The following is a 22,983-nucleotide window of genomic DNA, read 5'->3' on the forward strand; positions in this document are numbered from 1 at the left end:
GCGAGCCTCTAGGCAAGCGGAGCGATGGGGAGACACGAGAGGAGGATGAAGAAACATTTCCCAGCAGACGTTTCTGGGTTTGATGCCCCCTCGCCACCCGCATGACGTACAGGCAGGTAACCCTGCGCAAAGGTGAAACTGTGGGCCTGGCCGGTCCCCATGCTGACGTGGAGACGTTAACCAGGGGCCAGACTCCACGTGCACCTGGGATGCAGCTGCCTCCCCCCCCCCTCTTTGGGGCTCGGTGGCTGGGAGCTCCCACACCTGCTGAGGAGGAACGGGACAGGGCGTCTGCCGCAGGGCCTGGAGCTGGGTCCCCTGGCAGATCTTAGCCCCCAGGGCGCTGACATGGCCAGAGCGCAGGACAACGTGGGGACTTCCGGCAGAAAGGCCCCGTGTGCAGTGGGGTGGACGGAGACCCCGGTTCCTACCTTCTCTTTCCCTCCCTCGCCCCCTCCCGGTTCCTGAACACGGAGCACGCCCCGCCCAGCCCCGCCCCGCCCCGCGCAGCGCCGAGGGAACTCACGTCCTCGTTGGTGGTCTGGTTGGAGCTGATGAGGTACGTGTGGAAGCCCAGCAGCCCGACGATGGACCAGACGGAGAAGAAGCACACCACGGCCTCCAGCACAGTGCCCGAGTCAAGGAGGGAACCGGGAATGGAGCGCTCGCCGAGCCGGGGCCACCATGGCTGGAGGCGTGGACGGGACACCACACTCACTCGGGCCTCGTGCGTCTATCCAGCCTCCCATGGTGAGGTGGCACCTGGGGCACCTGGGACAGCCCTCCCCACGCTCTCCCGCCACCTGCTCGGTAACGATGGAGGGGCTCCCTGCCGGCTTCGTCACGGGCCTCGGACTGTCCCCCCTCCTGGCCGCCTCGCCTTTTCCTGCGACTCACACCGAGGGGCCACCGACAGCTACCCCGGAAGCCGGCGCTGGGGCCGACAGGGCCCCGCCTCCGGTGGGAGTGACCGAGCACCACTTCACGCACAGACGCTCCGCTTGGCCACTGGGTGCTGGGGGCTGTGGTGCCAGCAGGTTTCTCCCAGCCCGCGGGCGAGGCTGTGGGGCCTCGGTGCGGGGCTGACCAAGTGTGGAGCTGACCTGGGTGGCTGTACCAGGCGGGGTTGCTTCGAGGCTCTCTCCCTGGGCAGCCCTTCCACACCCGGGTGCTGCCTGCTCCCTCTGCCCCTGGGCTCTCACCCAGCGGGGGCATTTCGCAGACTGGCTCGGGGTGAGGGCCATTGTATTTCGGGATGTTTCCCCGCCCGAGTCAGCCCTGCCGCCGAAGGCGGTGAACCTGGAGGCTCACGGGGGGGGACGGGAGCAGATCCGCAGATGGTACAGCCGAGGCAGGCGGCTGCATTCCTCACCAGAACATCACCCGCAGGGGCAACTGAAAAGACTAGAGGACTTTCCGTCCCACAAATGTTTATAAAACTCTATTTACAAGATATGGATGTTTCTCGGGGGAAAACAAACAGAACGCTCTCCCAGGCCTGGGAGTTTCGGTCTGCACCACGCACCCAGGAATGGGTACAGGCCAGAGGAAGAAACACGCAGGTTCCTGGCGCCCCCACGCGTGGGAGCCACGGGCCACACTGTGACATAACCCCTGATCTTTTCAGGATTGGCGGGGATGCTCCTTTAGACCGGAGGAACGCACACGTTCCCCAGGGCAGGGCCCTCCAGAGTCTAGCCTGCCAGCACGCGCTGTCCTCGCAGAGGAAGGAGGAGAGGAAGACAAGGTGGTGTTTGGCAAAAGCAGATAAACATGGAGGGATGGGGGAAAACACGCCTGGGGAGGAGGGTCAGAGAAGTGGACCCCTCCTCATCCACGTTTACCCGCTTTTCCCTGGGCAACCCCCGGCAGCCCCTTCCTTTCCCCCGGGGCTGCCGCGTGGGCAGATGGTGACGGTGGGAGGCCTGGCGTGCCGCTGGGACACAGGGACAAAGACGGTCTCCTTCTCACCTGCCTCCCAACAGGCCACTCTCGCAGCTGCCCCTCCTAACATCACCGGCCAGCCGCTGGGAGCCAGGCCCCCGTGTGAACCAGAGGGGAGGGGAGGCCGGACAGCGAGGGTCCAGGGGCGGCCAGCCAGGAAGACTGGGTGCCGGGGGGGGGGGGGGGGGAGACACGACACTGGCAATTACTTTGCAGAAGAGCAGGGGGCACGTGACACCAGCCAAGAAACGGTCAAGGCGGAAAAGAGAGGATGAAAAGCGGAAGCAAAGGCTTTCCACGGAGTGACGTGTCGAGCTGACCTCAGAGTGCTCCCTGCCGGCGGGTTTACTTCCAGGGCAGTGGGAGGCGGGCGGCGTCCAACACGCCCAGCATTCCCGTGTGCGGACGCGGACACGGTGCCGGCGGAGGTGAGGGCCGGCGGGGCGGGAGGCCCAGCTCCTGTCCTCTGCGAAGCCGCCTGCACCCCCACAGGCAGGTGCTGGTCCCCGGGGAGGTGGGGTTCGAATGGTTTAGCGCAACAACAACGAACGCAGCTTTCCACGTTAGCATCTCGCGCCTTAGAGACGGTTATAAACAGCAGAAGGCGTCTCCCCAGCAGCTCACTGCCGTGTCAAGATGACATGAATGCAGGGAAGGCGGGTGCAGACTGCGGCCCCCTCCAGCTTCGCCCATGGCGGCTGCTCCGCCCCCAGCCGCTCTGGAGGGAAATCACCACCGTTCCCGCCGATGGCTGGTGTCACGGGCACGTGCCAGGTGCCGCCACGGCTTCCCCGGGATGCACCCGGCCCTCAGGTCCCCCCAGGGAGAAGCACCGTTCCCACTTGACGCAGAGGGAAACTGAGGCAGGAGGCACTGGAGTAACTTGCTTAAGAGACAGCAGAGCTGGGATCTGAGCCCTGGGTGTGGCTCCTCTCCCAGTTCTTGCTGGGGCAGTGGCTCCGGCTCAGCCCTGCGGCCTCTGCAGGAGCCGTGCCTGCACACCCACCCTCAGACTGCGCCCCCACACCAACGACACACCTCCTCCCTGACCCACAGCCAGATGCTGTCTGTGCCAGAATAAGAATATGAATTTCTCTGAAATGTTTTTATACATCAACTGATTTAAAAGGAGAGGAAACATGCCAACTCAGAAAAACTGCACACAAGTGACAAACACGTTTTTCTTGTAACTTCAGGCGGCTTAACAACGCCCCTGACGCAGCCCCACGGACACACACGGACCCCCGCGAAGAGGCCCTGGCTTCTCCCGACCCTTTCATCTCACAGACCGGAAGCCGAGGCGCAGCGTCCTCCAGCCACTTGTCAGGGCTCACAGAGCAGTTCCCGGCGAAACGGAGCTGGAACGTGGTCTCCCCGGACTCCAGGGAGAGAGAGAGCCGCCCCGAGGCCACCAACAAAGACTCCCTGGCCAGCTGCCCGGAGGGCCCCGCCCTGCCGGTCACTCGGACGTCCTCACTGAGGAGCAGAACGCCGTGTTCTCAGCGCATCACGAGCCAGTGGAACCCACAGCAGACTCTTCTGGGGTACGCACTCGTGAGGCGTCAACACGAACGAGCGGAAGCCAGCCGGGCCCCTGGACTCCGACCTGCAGGGCTGAGGGATAGTACGCCTATCAGCCTTGGCTCTTCGTCACAGCAGCCACGGAAGCTCACACAGCCGGCCCGTGCTGCGAGGGGCCTGTCATGCGCTCGGGGCGGGTCACGGAACGTGGGGCCAGGCTTAGGCCACAGCCTCCAGGGCACGGCATCGGGCTGAGGGGAGGGTCAGCAGTGCCATGTGGCGACCCTGGAAAGGCAGCGGCTGAGGGTTGTGTGTGTGTTCGCACACCGGGCCCTGGGAAAACTCTTCGCCTCCGCCTGAGAGTGATCTTCCGAGAGAAAGTAAGCTGACGTGTTGCTCTGGACCAAATAAGAGCATTTCTCTCCCCTCCCCACCCCCCTTGCACATGAACAGTTTCTGCAGCAAAGTCAGCGTGCCACCCTGATACATTGCCCCCCCTTCTTCCCTTCCATTGGCAGCACCTGCCTCTTCCCTCATGGGGAACACAGTGCACTTGACTCTACAGACTGAGCACAGCCAGCCGGTGAGAGCAGCAGACGTGTGCTCGGCGGGAGGCCTGGCAGAGCTGCCCCGCAGCCGGTGCCGCCCGGAGCTCACGCCTCCCACGCACGTGGCAGTGCTCTGGGGCTGAGCATGCTCACGCACAGCCCAAGTAGCTGATTCTGTTGCCATAGCACTGCCTGGTACGGAGTGGTGGCTGACTACCGTAACAAATAGCCACAAATGCAGAGGGTTAAAGCAAAGAGCTGAGACTGCAAAGGGTTTAAAGAAATGGCCTGAACCTCCTCATGAGCTGCAATGGAGCAGGAAGCCAAGCTGTTGCCCGTCTAGGACTTGCTACCGGTCTTTCCTTAGGACTCATCCCAGGATTGTGAGGTGGTGAGATCCTTCCTCGATGGGGAGGTCTGCAGTGGATGGCACCCCTTGGCCCCCTGCCAGCAACAAGCCCAGTCACACAGCTGTGCCCTCAGCGGGAGGGCGTGTGTGCGGGTGCCCAGGACAGCCACGGGGAGCAGCGGGCAGCCCGGAGGCCCAGGGAACGGAGCAGTGAGCTCCCTCAGCCTCCCCAGGGTTAGGGTCCCTGTCACTGACGTCAGTGCACCCCTCACCCCTCGCCCCGGACTGAGATGTAGGCAGGTGACTGTACCTCTCAGTCAAGTTCTTTTCTTAAGAGTCCTACCACGAGGTGAGGACTCCTGGGAATAACAGGGAGTTCAGGTCCAGGCCACCTGGTCACCTGAAGACAAGAGAGCGAGCCTGGGCCACGGGGGCAGTCAGTGGGGCCGGCTGGCGGGCCACACCAATGAGTGGAAACCTCAGTGGACAGCGAAGGGAGTGGGAGCCCACGCAAGAACCGAATGGGCGAACATCCGCCTTTCCAGAAGTTCAAAATACTAGGGCACATGCCCTTATATGCCGAGGAGGGGACTCACCCACACGACATGGGAGGGACCACCTTTGGTCCCTCCGGGGCTGGGAAAGGTGTTCCGTTTCTGAAAGTTCATACGGGTCATCTGTCCTGCCCAGAGGAGGGCCAAACTGACCCCCGACAGAAGCTCACGGGGTCCCCTCTGGGGCTGCCAGCCGAGAACGGGGCCCACGCAGAGAAACCCACAAAGGTTTTGCAGGGACCACCTGCTGATCCGGACGCAGCCAGTTTGTAGCTTGCAGCCCTGCTTCTCCCCAGACCAACCCAACGTAACACCGATATCGATGTGGGCTCCCGGGGTGGGCAAGATCACACACTCGCTTTTTGGGCCAAGCGCGGCCCTCAGTTGGGGCATTCGGACGCCATTCCTCACGCCAGGGGATGCTTCACGGGACAAAAAGGAATACGGTTGCTGAGAAGACAAGCCAGGGCACAGGGCGGAGGCAGATGGCCGAGGAGGGCGGTCCGGCACGCGGCGCCTCAGCCTCGCACACACACAACACCCACAAAGGATATCTGGCGGGGCTGTCCTTGATCGCATTGAGGAATCCCGTCTGCTGTGAACCTGTGGGGACAAACCAATACTCAGTATTAGACCCACATCCAGCATTCAGACGTTCCCCCCAGAACAACAGCCTTCACACGGAGCTCCCTCATCGGCGCGGCAATCACTGGTCTCCGGAACCACCGGTCTCCGGATCAATGAAATAACTGTGTGTGTGTGTGTGTGTGTGTGTGTGTGTGTGTGTGTGCTGTGGCCCCGGGACATGGGCCGGGATGGCGATGCCAGAATTATCAACAGGGACACGGCAGGTTCCCAAGAGGCAACAGCTGCAGGGTGGTCTTTCAGTCAAAGCATAAACCGTAGTTCTGATGGCTCCTCTGTCTCCCTCATTTTAGTAGGAAATCAGTAGGAAACCGTAGTTCTGATGGCTCCTCTGTCTCCCTCATTTTAGTAGGAAATCAGTAGGAAACCGTAGTTCTGATGGCTCCTCTGTCTCCCTCATTTTAGTAGGAAATCAGAATACTGCAGGCCGTTTTCCCTCCCAGGGTGTGTTAGCTTCTGGCCCTGGAGGTCCCAGACACGAGGCTACATATAAATTCCATCTTTCTCTGCGCCCAGAGGACACACACGCATTACACCCAAGTCTACTGCGACTCCTTGTGGGTTTAAGGTGTTTTATGCCAGAGAACACTTCTTGAGGGGCTTGAGTGAAGATGCGTCTGAGAGGCGATCTTTAGTTTATGGACTGACATCGTGGTTTCTGTGACTCAAAGCCCACGGGAGGGACTGTGGGTGTCCCATTGTGGGGGTGACGCGGGTCCGATTGCCAGGCAGAGCCCTGTGTTTGGGGACATGGTGCAGCCCCGGGCAGCGATGAGATGACCAGGGAGGGCTGCTGGGAACAGGATGGTGCCAGCGCATTCCTGCGGCACACGGGGATGGCGTGGCTGCAGCGTGGGAGTTACCGCTGGGCCCCAGGCCCCACGGTGTGCGTGGAAACCTGTCCAGCGATGGGAAGGCTGTGAGTGGACGGCTCCAGATTCTTCCTTGAGTTCCCATTCCCTCTGTGCGTCCCCCCCTCCTCTCTGTGTCCTCCCCTCCTCTCTGTGCCCAGTGGTCACAGCAGAGGCATGAGGATGTGCCCCGTGAACTAGGATGCCAGCCCATGGGAGAGCTAACAAGAAAAGCTTAGGGCTCCCCCTTCCATTCCTGCTGGGGCCATAGGAACCAGCAGGGGGAAGTGGCGGGTCTTTGAGCAAACACAGCCTTGAGGCAAGACGAGACCCGAAGCAATGATTTCTCTGTCCCTCCTGGGCCCGCCTTGTATCGCTCTCCCAACTCTCCTTCTTCTGTGAGAATTCCAGACCTCGCCTTGCCATGGATCTGCAATAACAGACCTTCACCCCACTGTCCCCTTCCAGCCCCGTCCCCCACGACCTGGCAGGGAGAGATCAGGTGACAGATCCCAGGTGCAATTGTAGACGGTCATGGGGACTAAGATCAAGCGGGGGTGTTGGGGTGCAGGGCAAGAGGAGAGGAAAACCATTATTTGCTTTGCACAATACATTCGGGTAACTTGTGGGCAGATCCGTTTTGTGTGGAGACTGGATTAATAAGGCACAAGCATAATGCCACAGCAAACCTGTCTTCTGAGCTCGGGTGAGTGAAGTGTAAAGGAGGGACGATGAAATGTACATCACAACCCGCACCTCCCGTGTATGGGTATGTGTGTGTGTGTGTGTGTTCCCAGAATTTGTATATGTGGCTGAGCAAATAAAAGCAGGCCCTTATTATCCAGAATGTACTAGGGGTACCAGTTAATAATGGCAGATTTTGTAATCAAAGAAAACATGATGTTCAAGAGAAACATCAAAAGTGCTTTATTCAAAGCAATATCCATCACTAGCTACACATTTCCCCATCTTTCAGGAAATTTATGGATACCATCCCAATAGAACTTTTTTTGTTTTGAGGCAAGCCATTCAGAGACCCAATTTTCCACTTCTTCGTATGTTCTAGTGAATACAGTGGGTGGGTTAATACTTCCCAGGCAAGATCTTTTAACGTGTCTTTAAAGGGTTTTGAAGTGTGTAATGGTGCGTTATCATGAAGCAAAATTACTTTGCCATATCTTCTGGCACATTCTGGTCATTTCATGATCAAAGCATGGTTCAAATTGATTATTTGTTGTCAACAGAGATCCATAATAATGGTTTCACCTGGTTTTAGAAGCTCATAATGCACCACACCTTCCTGATCCCACCAAACCCTGAGCATTGTCTTCTTTCCAAAGCGATTTGGCCTTGCAGTCAGTGTTGAAGGTTGACCTGGATCAACACATGATTTTGTGCATTTGGGATTTTCAAAATAAATCCCCTTGTCATTGCCAGCTACAATTCAATGCAAAAAATACTTTCTTTCATGACTTTGAAACAACGTTTTACTGATGACTGTTCAGTTTTCCATTTGTCTTTCATTCAGTTGACGTGGCACCCATTTTCCTTCCTTTAAAATATTTTCCATTGCTTGTAAACAATCGGAAATTGTTTGCTGAGCAATGTTGAATCTTTCTGCAAGTTGTGTTTGAGTTTGACATGCATCTTCATCCAGTAATGCTTGTAATTTTTGGTCTTCCAACTTTTTCTGCTGACCTGGACGTTCTTTGTCTTTCACATCAAAATCTTTTAAAATGTTTAAAACAGGATTCACAAGTATCTTGATATGGGGCATGTTCACCATAAGCTTCCTTAAGTATACGATATTTTTTTTCTTTAAAATAATGAATTAAAACTTCCCGCAAATGCCCCCCCCTTTTTTTTTGGCATGAAATTTGACATTTTTAAGTGTAAAAATATCTATGATGGTAACACCTTCAGAAAATTTGACATATGAAGTTTTAAAGCTTGCTGTCAATACAACAAAATAGCATACATATCAAATTGCATACATATCAACATACGTGTAACCCCATCTATTAAAAAAAATCCTCATTATTAACCGGTACACCTAGTAAGGGCAAGGCGATTCATACAATGTGATCATATATCCCATAGAAAAACATTTTGAAGCTACTAAAGATGATAGAAAAATGTAACGTGAAGCCTTGCTGGTTTGGCTTAGTGGTTGGAGCATTGGCCCATGGACTGAAGGGTCCTGGGTTTGATTCTGGTCAAGGGCACGTAACTTGGTTGCAGACTCTATGCAGGGCCCTTAGGGGGCAACCAATCTATGTGTCTCTCTCACATAGATTTCTCTCTCTCTGCCTCTCCCCCTCCCTTCCACTCTATCTAAAAATCAATAGAAAAAATATTCTCAGAGGAGGATTAACAAAATATGTAAAGTTTAAACACTGTTTTGTAGCGTCACAGAAAATGTGCTGGAGCAGTACATTACTACTTCTCCACAGGTGTGTGTGCGATCGGAATCTTTGGGCTGTTAACACAGATAGGATCCAGGCTGCTTCTGCCATTATCCGACTGAAAACTGCAGGGCCTCCCTGGCACCCCCCGCCCCCAGGCCGCGTCGAGGAGGTCTGACCCAATGTCACCCTGTTCTCGCAGCCCAAGTGCTGGCGCTCAGGCATATGTTACAAACCTGTGTCACCTTCTGGGGAAGAATTTCAGTAAGAAAAAATGGGAAGTAGGATTGAAAATGCTGTTAAAATTCTGGGTACTCCATTTAATGTCCAAAATTGACCAATATCTAAAAAGGACTAATGTGAGTCCAGCTGGTATGGCTCAGAGGTTGAGCGTTGACCTATGAACCAGGTCATCTTCAATTCCAGATTTTGGGCTCAATCCCCAGTGTAGGGTGGGCAAGAGGTAGCCGATCCATGATTCTCTCTCATCATTGATGTTTCCATCTCTTTCTCCCTCTCTGTAATCAATAAAAATATACTTCAGAATAAAAAGAAAAAGAACTAAAGTGAAACTTCCTTTCCATCCACTTCCCCGGGCCCCACGCAGGCCCACACAGGCCCCCTGGAGAAGAGGAGGAAACATTTCCGACTGCAGCCTCCCTGCACCCCCTTTGTGGTTGGAGAGTTGCTGCCTGGGAGGAAAGTGAGGCATGTACTCAGATACTTTCTGGAACATTCTCTGTACTTGCTAACGTGGCTATACCTCAGGAATGTGGACAAGAGGCCCCGCTGGCCTTTAATGTTGCTAACGGCGCTGTAATGGGAGCTTAAAGGCTTAAATTTATAGTCCAAAGCCAATTAACTTCCTTCTCATCACTGCCTGTTGCAGGAGAGTAAAAGGCCAAGAGACAAAAGGAACTCAGACTTACGGCCTGCAGAATGGGAATGAAAAGTGCCGTTTGCTTAGGCGGATATATATCTCAAAGCTCTTTACATCCAAATTGCATTTTTAACCAGGCTGCTTCCTTTAAACGCCAGCCGGAGCTTCCTAAGGTTCTGGCAGATAACTGAGCATCTTCCCTAACGTGTACCTTCAACATGTAGCTGTGTGTGCAAGAAAACCAGGCTTTACCCCACACCTTTTCTAGGGAGGTGACTGCTCTGCCTAAGTAGATATCACATCAAAAAGTTAAAAAGCTCGGGATTAGTGCGGCACAGTATCCTCTGAGAAAATGTGCGGGTGATTCTTCCCGGGGACCCCTTAGCAGGCGGGAAAGTGCAGTCACTGAGGTGGGAATAGGGACAAGTATCAGGGAAAAGTGGGGGAGCCTGTCCCAGGGGTGACCGTGGAAAGATGGGGCATGGGGAGTAGGAAGGAGGGGGCTGAGGTGGGAGGGAGGAAGGCAGAAGCAAGGGGGGGGGGCAGCCGGAAGTGAGGAGGGGGTAGGGAGAAGGGGGAGAGAAGGAAGAGAAAGCCCGGAATGATCAAAATAGTAAATCAAACTTAAATCAGAAAACCAGTCAGGCAAATGGCTACATACGTAACCTGGTCCCACCAGCATACTTACGAAGAATGACGTGGGTGATAACGAATGCAAATATAAAGACTGTCAGAAAAGACAGAGATAAAATAAACATATAAAAAAATCTGTAGTTTCTTTTCCCCACACAGTTGCCTACCCAGGGACAGTGGTGATCAAACCGTTCTGAAAAGAGAGGCAGAAAAGAAAAAAAAGGGGAATCAATTAATAAAGTGTCTTTTTACAGGAAGAAGCCCCGCCCCCCCAATGCTGATAACATAACGAAAATAATATAACGACGTATTTACACGCGCACCACTCAGAGCAAGGCTTTATAGGAAGACATTTCAAGAATATGATTATTCTTTCAACAGGACTTGTCTGTTCAAAGGAAACCAAGAGGATACATTTATTCCCATTGAATCAGAAAAGCAGGAGTTCACCCTGCGGTAAAACAAGTGAAATGTAAGGACTCCGGTGCACAGAACAGTCTTTCCTTAAGACGGAATCAGCACCTCTGACTTGAGAGCCGGGCAGACGGCGTGGGGTCCCCGCCATCATGGGTACAGGTTCTCACGGCGACCATACAGACAGTCCCAGGGCGGGTACAGGACAGAGGGACAATCCCTGGTCTCCCATCCCAAGGACGACTGTCTCCTAAGCAATGTCTCTGCTATGTCAGTAGTTGGAGAAGAACTGATATTATTATTATTATTATTATTATTATTTTAAAAATAAATATTTTTATTGATTCCAGAGAGGAAGGGAGTGGGGGAGAGATAGAAACTTCAGTGATGAGAGAGAACCATGGACCGGCTGTCTCCTGCACACCCTCTACTGAGGATTGGGCCTGCAATGCTGGCAGCTGCCCTGCCTGGGAATTGAACCGGTGACCTCCTGGTTCATAGGCTGACGCTCAACCACTGATTCACAAGAAGCAGCCAGGCCTCGCGGAGGATCTGGAGAGAAGTCTCAGAGCGCACGGTCCTGGTGAGAAGCCAGTGGCTCTAAGATGCTGACCCTCCAAGGAAAGCAATTCTGACTGGCGTGCCCACGTGAGTGACAGCGGCAAAGGGAACCCCTGAGTCGTCCCCCACATCAGTGACATACACTGGAGAACACGCAGAATGCACAGAGAAAACACGTGAATCGGCCAGATTTCCCCGGGACGGGGGCTGTCGTCCTGGGAGACCGCTCCCTCTCTGCACAGGAGCCCAGGAAATGGGTGTGGCGTGGAGGCTGGGCCAGAGGCCAGGGACGGAGCCTCCGTTCCAGCAGAGGCCGGCCTCCCACCCCCAGAGTGTGGAGGCCGAGCCCTTCCCCGGCTCACAGCTGCAGAGGACAGCAGGCGCGGGGGCAGGGGCATAGCTAACAGCGTGGGCCCACGCAGTGCCAGGCTGCCTCTGCCCTCTCCTCACCGGCAAACTCTTTACCCCAAGTTCCAACACCAGCTCCACCGGATGGCGCCAAAGTGGCCGCATGCCGCGTCAGCAACAGCCTCAGCTGAGCCACCCGCCCTCTCAGCCTCCGCCCCGGAGAACTTCCCTTATCCCTCCCACACAGACCTCTTCCCACTCCGCGCCTCCTCTGTCAACCCAGAGTCCCACCTTGCTTTTTTTTCCTTAATCTTCGCCTGAGAATATGTTTTTATTGATTTTTAAAATATTTTTTTAAAAAAAATATATTTTTTTTTCAGAGAGGAAGGGAGAGGGATAGAGAGTTAGAAACATTGATGAGAGAGAAACATCGACCAGCTGCCTCCTGCACACTCCCAAGGTACATGTGCCCGCGACCAAGGTATATGCCCTTGACCAGAATCGAACCTGGGACCCTTCAGTTCGCAGGCCGACACTCTGAGCCAAATGGGCCAGGACTTTATTGATTTTTAGAGAGAAAGAGTGAGAGAGAGAGAGAGAGAAGGAGAGAGAAGATGTTGATCGGTTGCCTCCCATACACATCCCGGCCAGGGATCGAACCCGCTACCTTTATGGTCTATGGAATGACGCTCCGACCAACTGAGCCACATGGATGGGGCCCAGCACATTCTAGACTCCGTTCTTTCCCTCACCCTCACATCCCATCGCGAGCAAGTCCCATCAGCGACTCTCACCGTTATCTAACATTGTCTTAGTTATTTACTTGTTTTCCTCTGCCAACCCTACTCGGAGCCGCTGATAAAACCTGTCACGTAAATGAACAGACCTTCTCACCACCAGCAGGACGCCGGGTGAGCACACGCATTGCCCGATGACAGAGCAGACATGCAGCGAGGCTGGGGGGGACCTGGCGCCATGGGCCTCCGGACCTTGGCCACCAGACGCCCGGTGCCCTCAGTGAGCAGCGCCAGTGTCTGGGAGCATGAAGGATGAGGCCTGCCGCGAAGGAAAAGAGCCACACACAGCCTGGCCTCTACCTTATCCTTTTCCGGGAGGACACTTACTCTCAGACTCCAAACTCTCCTCAGCCCAAGGCAGGGACTCTAACAGGGAAACCTAGGTCAGCACGGACAGCAGCTGCTCTCCCAGCGCACACAACGCCCTCCCTCTACGAGTAAACTGGGTCGGCGTGAGGGCGTGGGGGTGGCCTGCCCCATCCCTACGGCTCTGCTCTGAACGCCCCGCCTCGGCCCAGGGAGTTGGGGAGGCCAGGAGCTGTGGGGTCGGTGAGAAGGGGAGGCTCATGTTAGTGTTACTGGGTTTCCAGGGGAGAAGAGCCTAGCATCTGGGCACGAGCTGACGCAGGCGCGGCTCCTGGGGACCTGGCTGGAAGGGACATCTGGAGGGGGGTGGGCAACAGCTGGCAGCGTGAGCTGCGTGCAACCACAACATCTGATACATTTCAAACAGCTGTTCGAAACTAAGACAATGTTAGATAACAGTGAGAGTCGCTGATGGGACTTGCTCGTGGATGGGACGTGAGGGTGAGGGAAAGAACGGAGTCTAGAATGGTGCTGGGCCCCGGCCACATGGCTCAGTTGGTCGGAGCGTCATTCCATAGACCATAAAGAGAGGAAAGGAGAGGGAGAGGAAGATAAAAACATCAATAATGAGAGAGAATCATTGATCTGCTGCCTCCTGCAGGCCCCCCACTGGGGATCCAGCCCACAACCCGGGCATGTACCCTGACCAGGAATTGAACCGTGACCTCCTGGCTCATAGGTCAACGCTCAACCACTGAGCCATGCTGGCTGAGCTAAAGTGTCTTAGGTTTAAAGAAACATCCTTTTCCACTTCATACCTTTACAAACATTTTTCCTCTCTGAAATCAATAACAATATATGGGGGGAAATCTCTAACTGACTTAGTGCTAGAGGACCACCTTTTTTTTTTTTTTAACATTTTTTATTAAATTATTATCTATGTACATATTTTAACATTGCCCCCCCCCCATACATACCTTCCCTCCCCAGAGTTTTGTGTCCATTGGTTGTACTTATATGCGTGTATACAAGTCCTTCGGTTGATCTATTATCTCCCCCAGATCTCCCTCCCCTCCCCGCTGTGATTTGACAGTCTGCTTGTTGCTTTACTGTCTCTATAGAGGACCACCTCTTAAACAGTAAATAATTCATGCTGTTCTAAAACTTGTGGTAAAACCTACCGTAAGCTGTTTGTATGGAAACTAATACAATAATTAATACATAACAATTTAAGAACAAACCGGTTTGAGCACAACTGTAAGACCACGTTTGCCCCAGCCTGTACTTCCGCTTCCCCAGGTGTTCTGGGTCTGACTGGAGGCAGGAACCTGAGAGGAAGACAGACTTCGGGATGCGAAAGGGGGCGAGACTCGGAGATGAGCACACACACTCCCCAGGCCCCGGCCAGGAGCCTCCGTCGGGGGACAGAGCAGGGCAAACAGGTGACGGGGAGACGCAGGGAGGCTTGTGTGCCGTAATTGCCTGTGGCTTCTCCGGGTGTGGAAGGAGAGTGTTTTGAAGCAGAGCTGGTCTGACGATCTCGGGCAGCAGCGAGGCGAGCGCTTCTCCGGGATAAACAAGAAGCCGCTGCTCTGTGACAGGAGCCATCACCAGCGCATCCCGAGGGCCCGGGCTTGATGGCGGAGCCCGGACGGGCAGAATCCCTTCCGGGCTCTCACACTTGCTAAGAACGGCCTGGCGGTTTGCTAACATGCCGACTCCTGGACGCGGGTGTTCCATCTACGGAATTCCTACCTACATACATGTACTTAGACCGTAACAAACATGTCATGAAGGAGATTGTTCTGAGCCATTAAAGACTTGGTGGGATTTCATCGTATTTTGGTTATTGTCTCCCAAGCATCTCTCGGCTCTCTTGCAGTTTTACCGCGCATGGAAGTAATCTTGGTTGAGAAGGAGCCTGCCGGATGGATGGAGAGGTTGGAGGGGGATTACTATCTGGCTGAAGCAAAAGCGCGGCTCCAGCCACAGCGTGGAGATTTGAGGGGGACGGTGCAGGAACGAGAGAGGATCTGGGGCAGCCGGGGAAGGAGAGGGAGCTGCTGAGCGAGGCAGGAAATGAAAACCGGCAGGAAGAGACGGAGAACGCAGCGCCCTGACAACCGGGAACAGCTTTAATTTGACACAAGAGGAAGCGAAGGCTTCCAGGAGAGAATGTCAGCCCTCCGCCGGTGAGTCAGAAAGGTGACCTGGTGCCGCTGTCCCTGGAGCTGGTCACCCCGAGTCACTGAGCAGGAGCTGCAACGGAAACCCATCTCTTTCTGAAAGCAGCCGAGCAGCTCAGAGGAGACCAGGAGGAAGTCAGTGCCAGCATCCATGCCCGTGTCCTCCTCTGCATGCTCAGAGGGGGTAGGCTGGCGCGGAGCTCGCCGTGTGGATGACTACAGCCTCTGAGGAGGACGGCAGCCGCCTGCACAGCCAGGAGCGAGCCCGGCTCTCAGTCTTGCAAAGTGCGCGTTGCCTCGGTGATGGCGACGTTCCTTGACTTCTCTGTCCCTGTGCGAGTCTCATGAACCCGGACACCATGACAAGACCCATGGACAAGAAAAACCTCCACATTGTCTTCAGCTGACGGATCTCGGGACTGTCCGTGCTCATTTCAAGCCAGAGTGGGGACGCGGTTACGGGCCAGGCTGAGGCGCAGGAACCTTCGGAGAAGACGGGGAATGGGACAGGGAGGAAACATGGCAGGCAGCATGAATCCAAAGGCATTCGCAGGCTCTGCTGCTTCGGCCAAAGGGACGCTAAGGAAAACCAACAGACTAACGCTGGACAGGCTCTCAGCTCATTTCAGCAAGAGAGCAAACCCCCAAACTGGACAGAAAGAAGATGCAAAAAAGGAAAAAAGATTCTCACTTAGGAACGCACGTTAGAGCTGGCGTGATGGCCTAGCCAGCTTCATCTGGAAAGGATTCGTCATCCTGACAGAGAAAGGCGTATTCCAGGAATGCGATGATTTTTTGATGTTCCCGAGCCTATTAATTTATCGATAGGTCAGAGGCCGGACGGGTGTGATTGTGATCAAACAGCAGCGTGGCACCTGTTTCCCACTCTAAAACTCCCAACACCCAGGCTGGGGGCGTGGCCGGCAGAATCCTGGCTGCGGGACCTTGGTCCTGGGACACTGCTCCCGGTTCTGTCACCTCGCCTGGCAGAGACTCTGCGGGCGCCATTCAGGTTCCTGATGAACTGGCCTTAAACTCGTGAGAGGTCATGGGCTCTCCACGGGCCCCCCCGTGATCACAGTGCCCTGGAGAGCGAAGATGGAGAGAGTGCAAGCAGGAGGAGGAGGAGCTGGCTTGAAGATGGGGTGGGGGATGGGAAGGGGGAGAGGAAGAGAATCCCACCTGCACCAACTTGAAGGACTTGAGGCTGCACCCCGCCCTTGTGATCTTAGCCTGGAGAGACCCTGAACTGGGTTCCTAACCACTGACATTTCCGAGCAGCAGATGGGTGTAGTTTAAAGCCACTACATTCGCGGTAATTGGCCCTTTAGCAATAGGAAACTAATGAGGAATATTCCTTTAACATGCCTTTTTCAAAGCTAACTTAAAAAAAAAGTAAAATAATGAATTATTCACATTAAAGTTAGGAACAAATTAGGATGTCCACTATCATTACTAATATGTAACATTTCTAGCTCTTCTAATTAACATGGTAGGGTGAGAAAACTGTGAACATATAACCCTCAAAATGAGCAGACAATATCATCACTTTTTTATAGATGATGAGAAAACCAGCAATAACAGTACCAGCAAACAGGAGAGCTAGTTTTTTAAGTTAAAATAATAGTAACAAGATAAAATAATAGTAACATTCAACTCAAAGCCTAAGCTAGCCATAATAACCAGCAGCATTTTGGATAAAGCAATGCGGTAGACGTTCTGAAGTCCAAAGTATGTTCCTAACCCACAGGCCAGCAGGAGTGACCCGGGCGTGGATGTGTGGGGGTGGTTTCTGCGTGTCCACTTCCGCTCTCTGTGCCTCCAAAGCGATCACTGAGTGCACAGCCCCTGGCAGAGAGGGCTTGCAGCATGGGGAGGCTGTGGGGGAGGGATGCACAGCGGGGCACGCTCAGGGCGCTGGGAGGCGTCTTTGAGCCCAGGGTCCTGCTGCCGGTCACTATGCCACGTGCCATAGCAGCAGTGGGAGTTACTGGGTTGAAGAGCAAGAGCCCCAGCGGGTAGACAGACAGACAGGACAGAAGGACAGAGGCTCAGAGACCAGCCGGAAGGGCAGGGTGGGAACTCCTGTGGGGTTTCAGGACGCGCACAGTCAGTCAGCAAGGACCTCACAGTGCAGGAGTGCTTCTCTGGCCCCGGCGACTCTGCTTTCGCCCTGAGGAGGCCTAGGAGCTGCGGGGGCAGAGCTGGCTCCACCGCCCAGCTGCTGGCTGTGCCGGATGGACAACGGCCCAAACACTGTTTCGAGTGAGCAGAGCAACGTGATGACGACACAGAGAGAGAAAGAATGAGAGAACGAGACGGAAACAGGTGACAAGGTTGGAGAGAGAGAGGCCATCCACTTCAGTGCGACACATCACCTAATACCCACAGGCTGCGGGAACGGGACCCGGCCACCGCGGGGACGAGCCTGCAGCCTGTGGGAGCGTGCGGCAGCGTTTGTCCCGTCACTCGTGGCAGCAGCATTCGTGACGAGCAGTCCTGAGCCCGGTGTGGGTGCCGGGCTGTCCTGGGTGCTTGCTGGGCACGGTCTCCCCCAGCCCTTAAGGGCACCTCGGAGGCAGCACGGTAAGCCCCGTCTGCAGGGGTGGGGACAGCGAGGGTGGTCGCATCACCTGCCCGGGTGCCAGGTGACTCAACGCCAGCGCCAGGACTCGGGCCTGCGTCTGTCTCAGAGCCACACCCCCGTCACTGGGCTCTGCCAACAGGTTCTGTCCTTGCACCAGAGTTCACTCGCCAGGAAAGCTTTTCCTCCGTCCTCAGACCCCGCGCCACCCTGCTTCCATTTCACACGGACTTAGTGAAGTGCAGGCTCTCCCGGGCTGTCTAGGGAACCGGCACTCCCCTCTCTCTGCTCCCAGCCAAAGCTGCGGCCCCAGCAGGTAGACAGGTCCTGGGTGAGCCTGAAGGACCACCTAAGCCCCCTCGCTACGCAGAGAGGGAGCCAGGGGCAGCCCAGCTCTCAGCACATCGCTGTGGGTTCTCCCTGGCTGCGAAGAGTACGATTCCTCAAATAACAACTTTCCATCCAAAAATAAAACAGTGGCCGACTCTGCCGTTACCCCTCCCAGTGGAGACACCTGCTCTCCACGCTGTCCCCCGGGGAGGGGGGGCACCTCGCTGGTCTGCTAACGGGTCCACGAGGGCGGGACGCAGCTCAGTGAACGGGAAGCCAGAGCCGGATGGGTGGGAAGCACCGTGTGGTTTTCCGGGAGTGCTGGGAGCAGGTGTGACAGCCAGCGGATGCTACCGATGTCACCTGCCCCCACAGTGCGGCCCCGAGCGGCGGTTTGCCAGGCCTCAGCCCCAGGACCATCCCGTGGCGCTTAGAGGCAGCTGTGGGCAACGGGCTTTTCCTCCTCTTATTTGCTTATTAAATCTATTTACAGTATTTATTTATTTATTTATTTATTTTATTATTATTATTTTAAATATATATTTTATTGATTTTTTACAGAGAGGAGGAGAGAGGGATAGAGAGCTAGAAACGTCGATGAGAGAGAAACATCAACCAGCTGCCTCCTGCACACTCCCCACCGGGGATGTGCCCGCAACCAATGTACATGCCCTTGACCGGAATCGAACCTGGGACCTTTCAGTCCACAGGCCGACGCTCTACCACTGAGCCAAACCGGCTTCGGCTAAATCTATTTATTTTTATTGACTTCAGAGAGGAAGGGAGAGAGAATCACTGATGAGCTGGTTGAGGATTGAGTTGTTGGCTCAGGCCAGGAGAGGACGTGTCTGTGCGTGTGGGCAGCAGCGCTCCGTCTGAGGGACAGGAAGTGCAGGACAAGGGGCTGGAGCCAGGTGAATTGGAGGAACCCTGTGCGGGGCCGGCCATCGCCTGACAGCAGGGCCACGTCCTGCCACCGAGGACCGCAGGGCTCCACTGTGCCCCCTCTGTCCATTCTCTAGTCCCGTGGTCAGCAAACTGCGGCTCGCGAGCCATAGGCAGCTCTTTGGCCCCTGGAGTGTGGCTCTTCCACAAAATACCACGGCCTGGGCGAGTCTATTTTGAAGAATTGGCATTAGAAGAAGTTTAAGTTTAAAAAATGTGGCTCTCCAAAGAAATGTCAGTCGTACTGTTGCCATTTGGCTCTGTGGACTCATGAGTTTGCCGACCACTGGGCTAGTCCGTCCTGGGGAACACCGTAGGCAGACAGGAGGTCTCGGGGTCTCCGGGAAAGGTGACAATCCCAACTGTAGGCTCGGAAGTCTCCCAGCCTCTGTCCCTGCTTCTCTCCTTCACTTCCAATGCCGCCAGCTCCCTCACCCGCTGCCCCCGGAGGACGGGGAGCACCAACACAGCACAGCCCATTCCTGAGGCCGCTCGCTGGGCACAGCGGGGAGCTCCCGGGGAACTGGTCTCATGGCAAGTGCCCGCTGATCGGGCAGCTCAGGGAACCCAGGGAGAAGGCCTCGCACTGCACTGGCACAGGGGGTGGGGCAGGGTTAAAGGAGAAAAACACAGGCTTTGGTAACGCTTGGCTCGGTGACCGGGATCGGCGCAGGAGGCACAGACGTGGCAACATGACAATGACGGAGCGCTCAGTCTCACAGGCTACAGGGATGCACACACGCTTCCAGCAACGGCCACCGGCCCCTCGGTCAGCCCCCGGCCGCTCGGTCAGCCCCCGGCCCCTCGGTCAGCCGCCGGCCCCTCGGTCTGCCCCCGGCTGCTCGGTCAGCCTCCGGCCCCTTGGTCAGCCCCCGGCCCCTCGGTCAGCCCCCGGCCCCTCGGTCAGCCGCCGGCCCCTCGGTCTGCCCCCGGCTGCTCGGTCAGCCTCCGGCCCCTCGGTCAGCCCCCGGCCGCTCGGTCAGCCCCCGGCCCCTCGGTCAGCCGCTGGCCCCTCGGTCAGCCGCCGGCCGCTCGGTCAGCCCCCGGCCCCTCGGTCAGCCGCCGGCCCCTCGGCCAGCCGCCGGCCCCTCGGTCAGCCCCTGGCCCCTCGGTCAGCCCCCGGCCCCTCGGTCAGCCCCCGGCCCCTCGGTCAGCCCCCGGCCGCTCGGTCAGCCCCAGGTGCTCTGGCACAGCCTCTGAGCTGGGAACAGAGCGGCTCTCGCGGCTACTCACCTACGCAGTTATCACACAGGCTGCAATGGGAGGCACGGGGCGGCCGGAAAATCTTGCAGGTGAAACAGTACTTAAGTTTCACGGTCTGGCCGTTGATGATGACTTCCTTGGTTCTGGGAGGCGAGCGGTACCCCCCGGAACTGCTGCCGTTGGCGATATCTGTGGAGAGGAGGAGAGAAAGAGCACACCCGCTTAGCAGAGCACCGCCTCGCAGGCCTCGCACCCGGGGGCCTGGGGCCCGCCCTCCCGGCCTCGGGGGACCCGTGCCTTTCCGGGAGTCTCCTGACCCCGGTCACACCAATGCGCTGAGGGCAGGAGGGCTGGCTGTCCCCCAGCCTCCAGCTCCTTCCAGGCTTGGGTCTGTGGTTACCATGCCAGGCAGGTGGGAGTGGCCACGTGACTGAGCTCTGGCCAATGGGGCGCCAGCACGTGGCACTGCTCAGAGCGGGGAACCTGCCCACAGTTCTGCTCACTCTCGTCTCCCTTCTCGGTTCCTCTCCTGACACCATGGAGCCACAAACCTGGGCCCTGAGGACAGACCATGCCCTGGAAGACCACCGGAGAACCCTTTCCCGGCTGGTTGTTCCATTGCTGCCTGGTGTTAAACAGCCAAGGTTCGGTGTCACCTGTTACAGCAGCTAGCACTGCCCTGATGAATACTGTGGGTGATGGTGACACTGGACAGCCAAGGGGGCTGGGCTACCTGACAGGACTGGAGCCATCTCGGCAGAGACAGGGTTGAATCAGACGCTGGCAGGATGGGAGAGCAGCAGGTCGCCCACAAAAATGTGCTCTGCAGCCCCCATAAGCCGGCTGCTCAGCTAGCGTGGACAAAGGTTACTTGGGGAAGTAGGCAATGCAGGCGGGGTGGGACGCCATTGTTTGGGCAACTAGGTTGTTCATCTTTCCACGATAACAGGCAGTTAGGGGATGAGAATGGACCGCATTCCAAGGGGGAGGGGAGGCGCGCATACAATTCCCAGCCAGGTTAGTTGGAATGTCCTTTAGTTAACCAGCACAAGGCAATCAGAGTGAACAGCGTGATTAATATTTCTCATAACCATAGCTAGTCCCCAGTATTCTATTTTTGCCCCTAACGATAGTATGTCAGGTACACTTTCTCTGGTGCATTCCAAATGGAGCACAAATATCTCTTCATTTTGCCCACTGGCCTCCTCAGAAACACCAGGTACTGGCTGTGGGGAATAAATAAATATGTATATGTGTATATATGTAATCATTAAGTGCATATTTGAAAAGTGTTGTCTATGTTTTGTTTATTGTCTGACCTTATTTTTTAGAATCACTCTTTAAATGTTGAGGAAAACAGAATACATCTAAGTGCCATGTTATCTGACAGCCTGGTTCTGGTCCTGAGTTCAAGTCAGAATCACAGCCTTGCAAACTCCCCTAATGCACGGACCCTTCCCCAGACCCGTTCCATCAGAGACGCCGGGTGGTTCCGATATGCAGGACGGAGAGCCCTGCTCTAGGGGAAGGGGAGACACCAGGCTTATCCCCGTGGAGACCCTCACAGCCCAGCAGGCTGCCTGAGAGAACGGGGCAGCTAGCTGTGCGGCAGAACAGGCTGCAGGTGACGGAAGTGGAGCAGTGAGGAGCAGACTTCCTCCTTACCTCCGTGAGGACAGCCCTCCTGCTAGCACGGTTAACTGCTGTGGTGCTATCCCAGGGGCTCTCGGTGGCCTTGCCCAGCAGGACGCCCTCTTGGCATGTGCCCCACCAGCCTTGCACCCCCGTGGCTGCCCTAAGGGACGGGGCTAAATACAGCAGACATCTGGACAGGCCCTGAGCTTTCAAAGCGTCTACACTGGAAGGGAAAGGATCCCTGAGCACAGGGGGAATAGCTGGCTTTGAACACATCATAGTGAAGGTCAGAGCTCTACCGGTTGCGCCCCCCCCCCCCCCCCCCCCGGCACCACTGGGCCTGAATTAATCATGGCTGGCGCCTCCCAGCCGTATGTCGCTGTGAGATCTACTGTGTCAGCTTAGCTCTTGCAAACATGGGTAGGAAAACTAGAAAGCAGATACAGGTTTAAAAAGAAACAGAACCCAACCAATAATATTTGTGTTAATTTGATCAGAAGAGGTTTAAACACCGATTTGTCAAGGAGGTGTTTTAAGGAGCAGGTATGATAAATGCATCCACTAGAAAAGGGGTTCTCAGCCTTCCTAATGCAGCCCTTTAATACAGCTCACCATGTTGTGGTGACCCCAACTATAACATTATTTTCGTTGTTACTTCATAACTGTAATTTGGCTACTGTTATGAATTGTAATGTAAATATCTGTGTTGTTGTTGTTGTTGTTTTAATAATATCTGAGAACAGCAGCAGTTCTCAGGTTGAGAACTGCTAGCAGGGTCGCCTAAGACCATCGGAAAACACAGATATTACATTACAATTCATAACAGTAGCAAAATTACAGTTATGAAGTAGCAAGAAAAATAATGTTATGGTTGGGGTCACCACAACATGGGGAGCTGTATTAAAGGGTCGCGGCATTGGGAAGGTTGAGAACCCCTGGACTAGAAGGATCACTAAGCGCGCCTAGTTCTGTGCGGCAATGACTTGAAGGAGGGAGTGTTCGTTAGCACGTCTGGAGACTAACTAGTGACCTTATATAATAGTTCCAAAGGACATTTTCGAAAGATTAAACCTTTGACATAAAGTGAGCTGAAGGCCAGAACCCAACCTGGTCTTTGGGCTGGACAGATGCTATTATGATGGTCACAGCTACCACAAGCTCTTTTTTGGGGGATGAGGGGGTGTCTGTTATATATAGTCACTAATTAATGCAACTGAAGACAAGAAAAAGAAAGTGCTTAGCAGTTATGATCTTTTTAATTTTAACCGAGTTAACCCAAAATATGCTAATAGCTAAATGAAAATTAATGACCTTCTTATATTTTGCCGGATTATATTTTCCACA

General features: G+C 55.1%; 1 protein-coding gene across 3 annotated transcripts in view; it reads right to left on the minus strand.

Annotated features, from left to right (window-relative positions):
- ZDHHC14 (zinc finger DHHC-type palmitoyltransferase 14) overlaps nt 1-22,983 on the minus strand; it is a 118,944-nt gene that overhangs the window by 8,228 nt on the left and 87,733 nt on the right. For 2 of the 3 annotated variants that reach the window (XM_036413532.2, XM_036413531.2), the window contains exons 3-6: nt 20,035-20,193; nt 10,386-10,523; nt 5,471-5,519; nt 527-629 (exon numbers count right to left, since the gene is read on the minus strand). In XM_036413532.2, coding sequence (XP_036269425.1) covers nt 527-629; nt 5,471-5,519; nt 10,386-10,523; nt 20,035-20,193 — 449 coding nt within the window. The remainder of the gene's footprint in view (nt 1-526; nt 630-5,470; nt 5,520-10,385; nt 10,524-20,034; nt 20,194-22,983) is intronic. The other variant, XM_045572779.1, reaches the window with a different exon arrangement.

The sequence above is a fragment of the Pipistrellus kuhlii genome, unplaced genomic scaffold, assembly GCF_014108245.1.
Source record: "Pipistrellus kuhlii isolate mPipKuh1 unplaced genomic scaffold, mPipKuh1.p scaffold_m20_p_5, whole genome shotgun sequence".
Lineage (NCBI taxonomy): Eukaryota > Metazoa > Chordata > Mammalia > Chiroptera > Vespertilionidae > Pipistrellus > Pipistrellus kuhlii.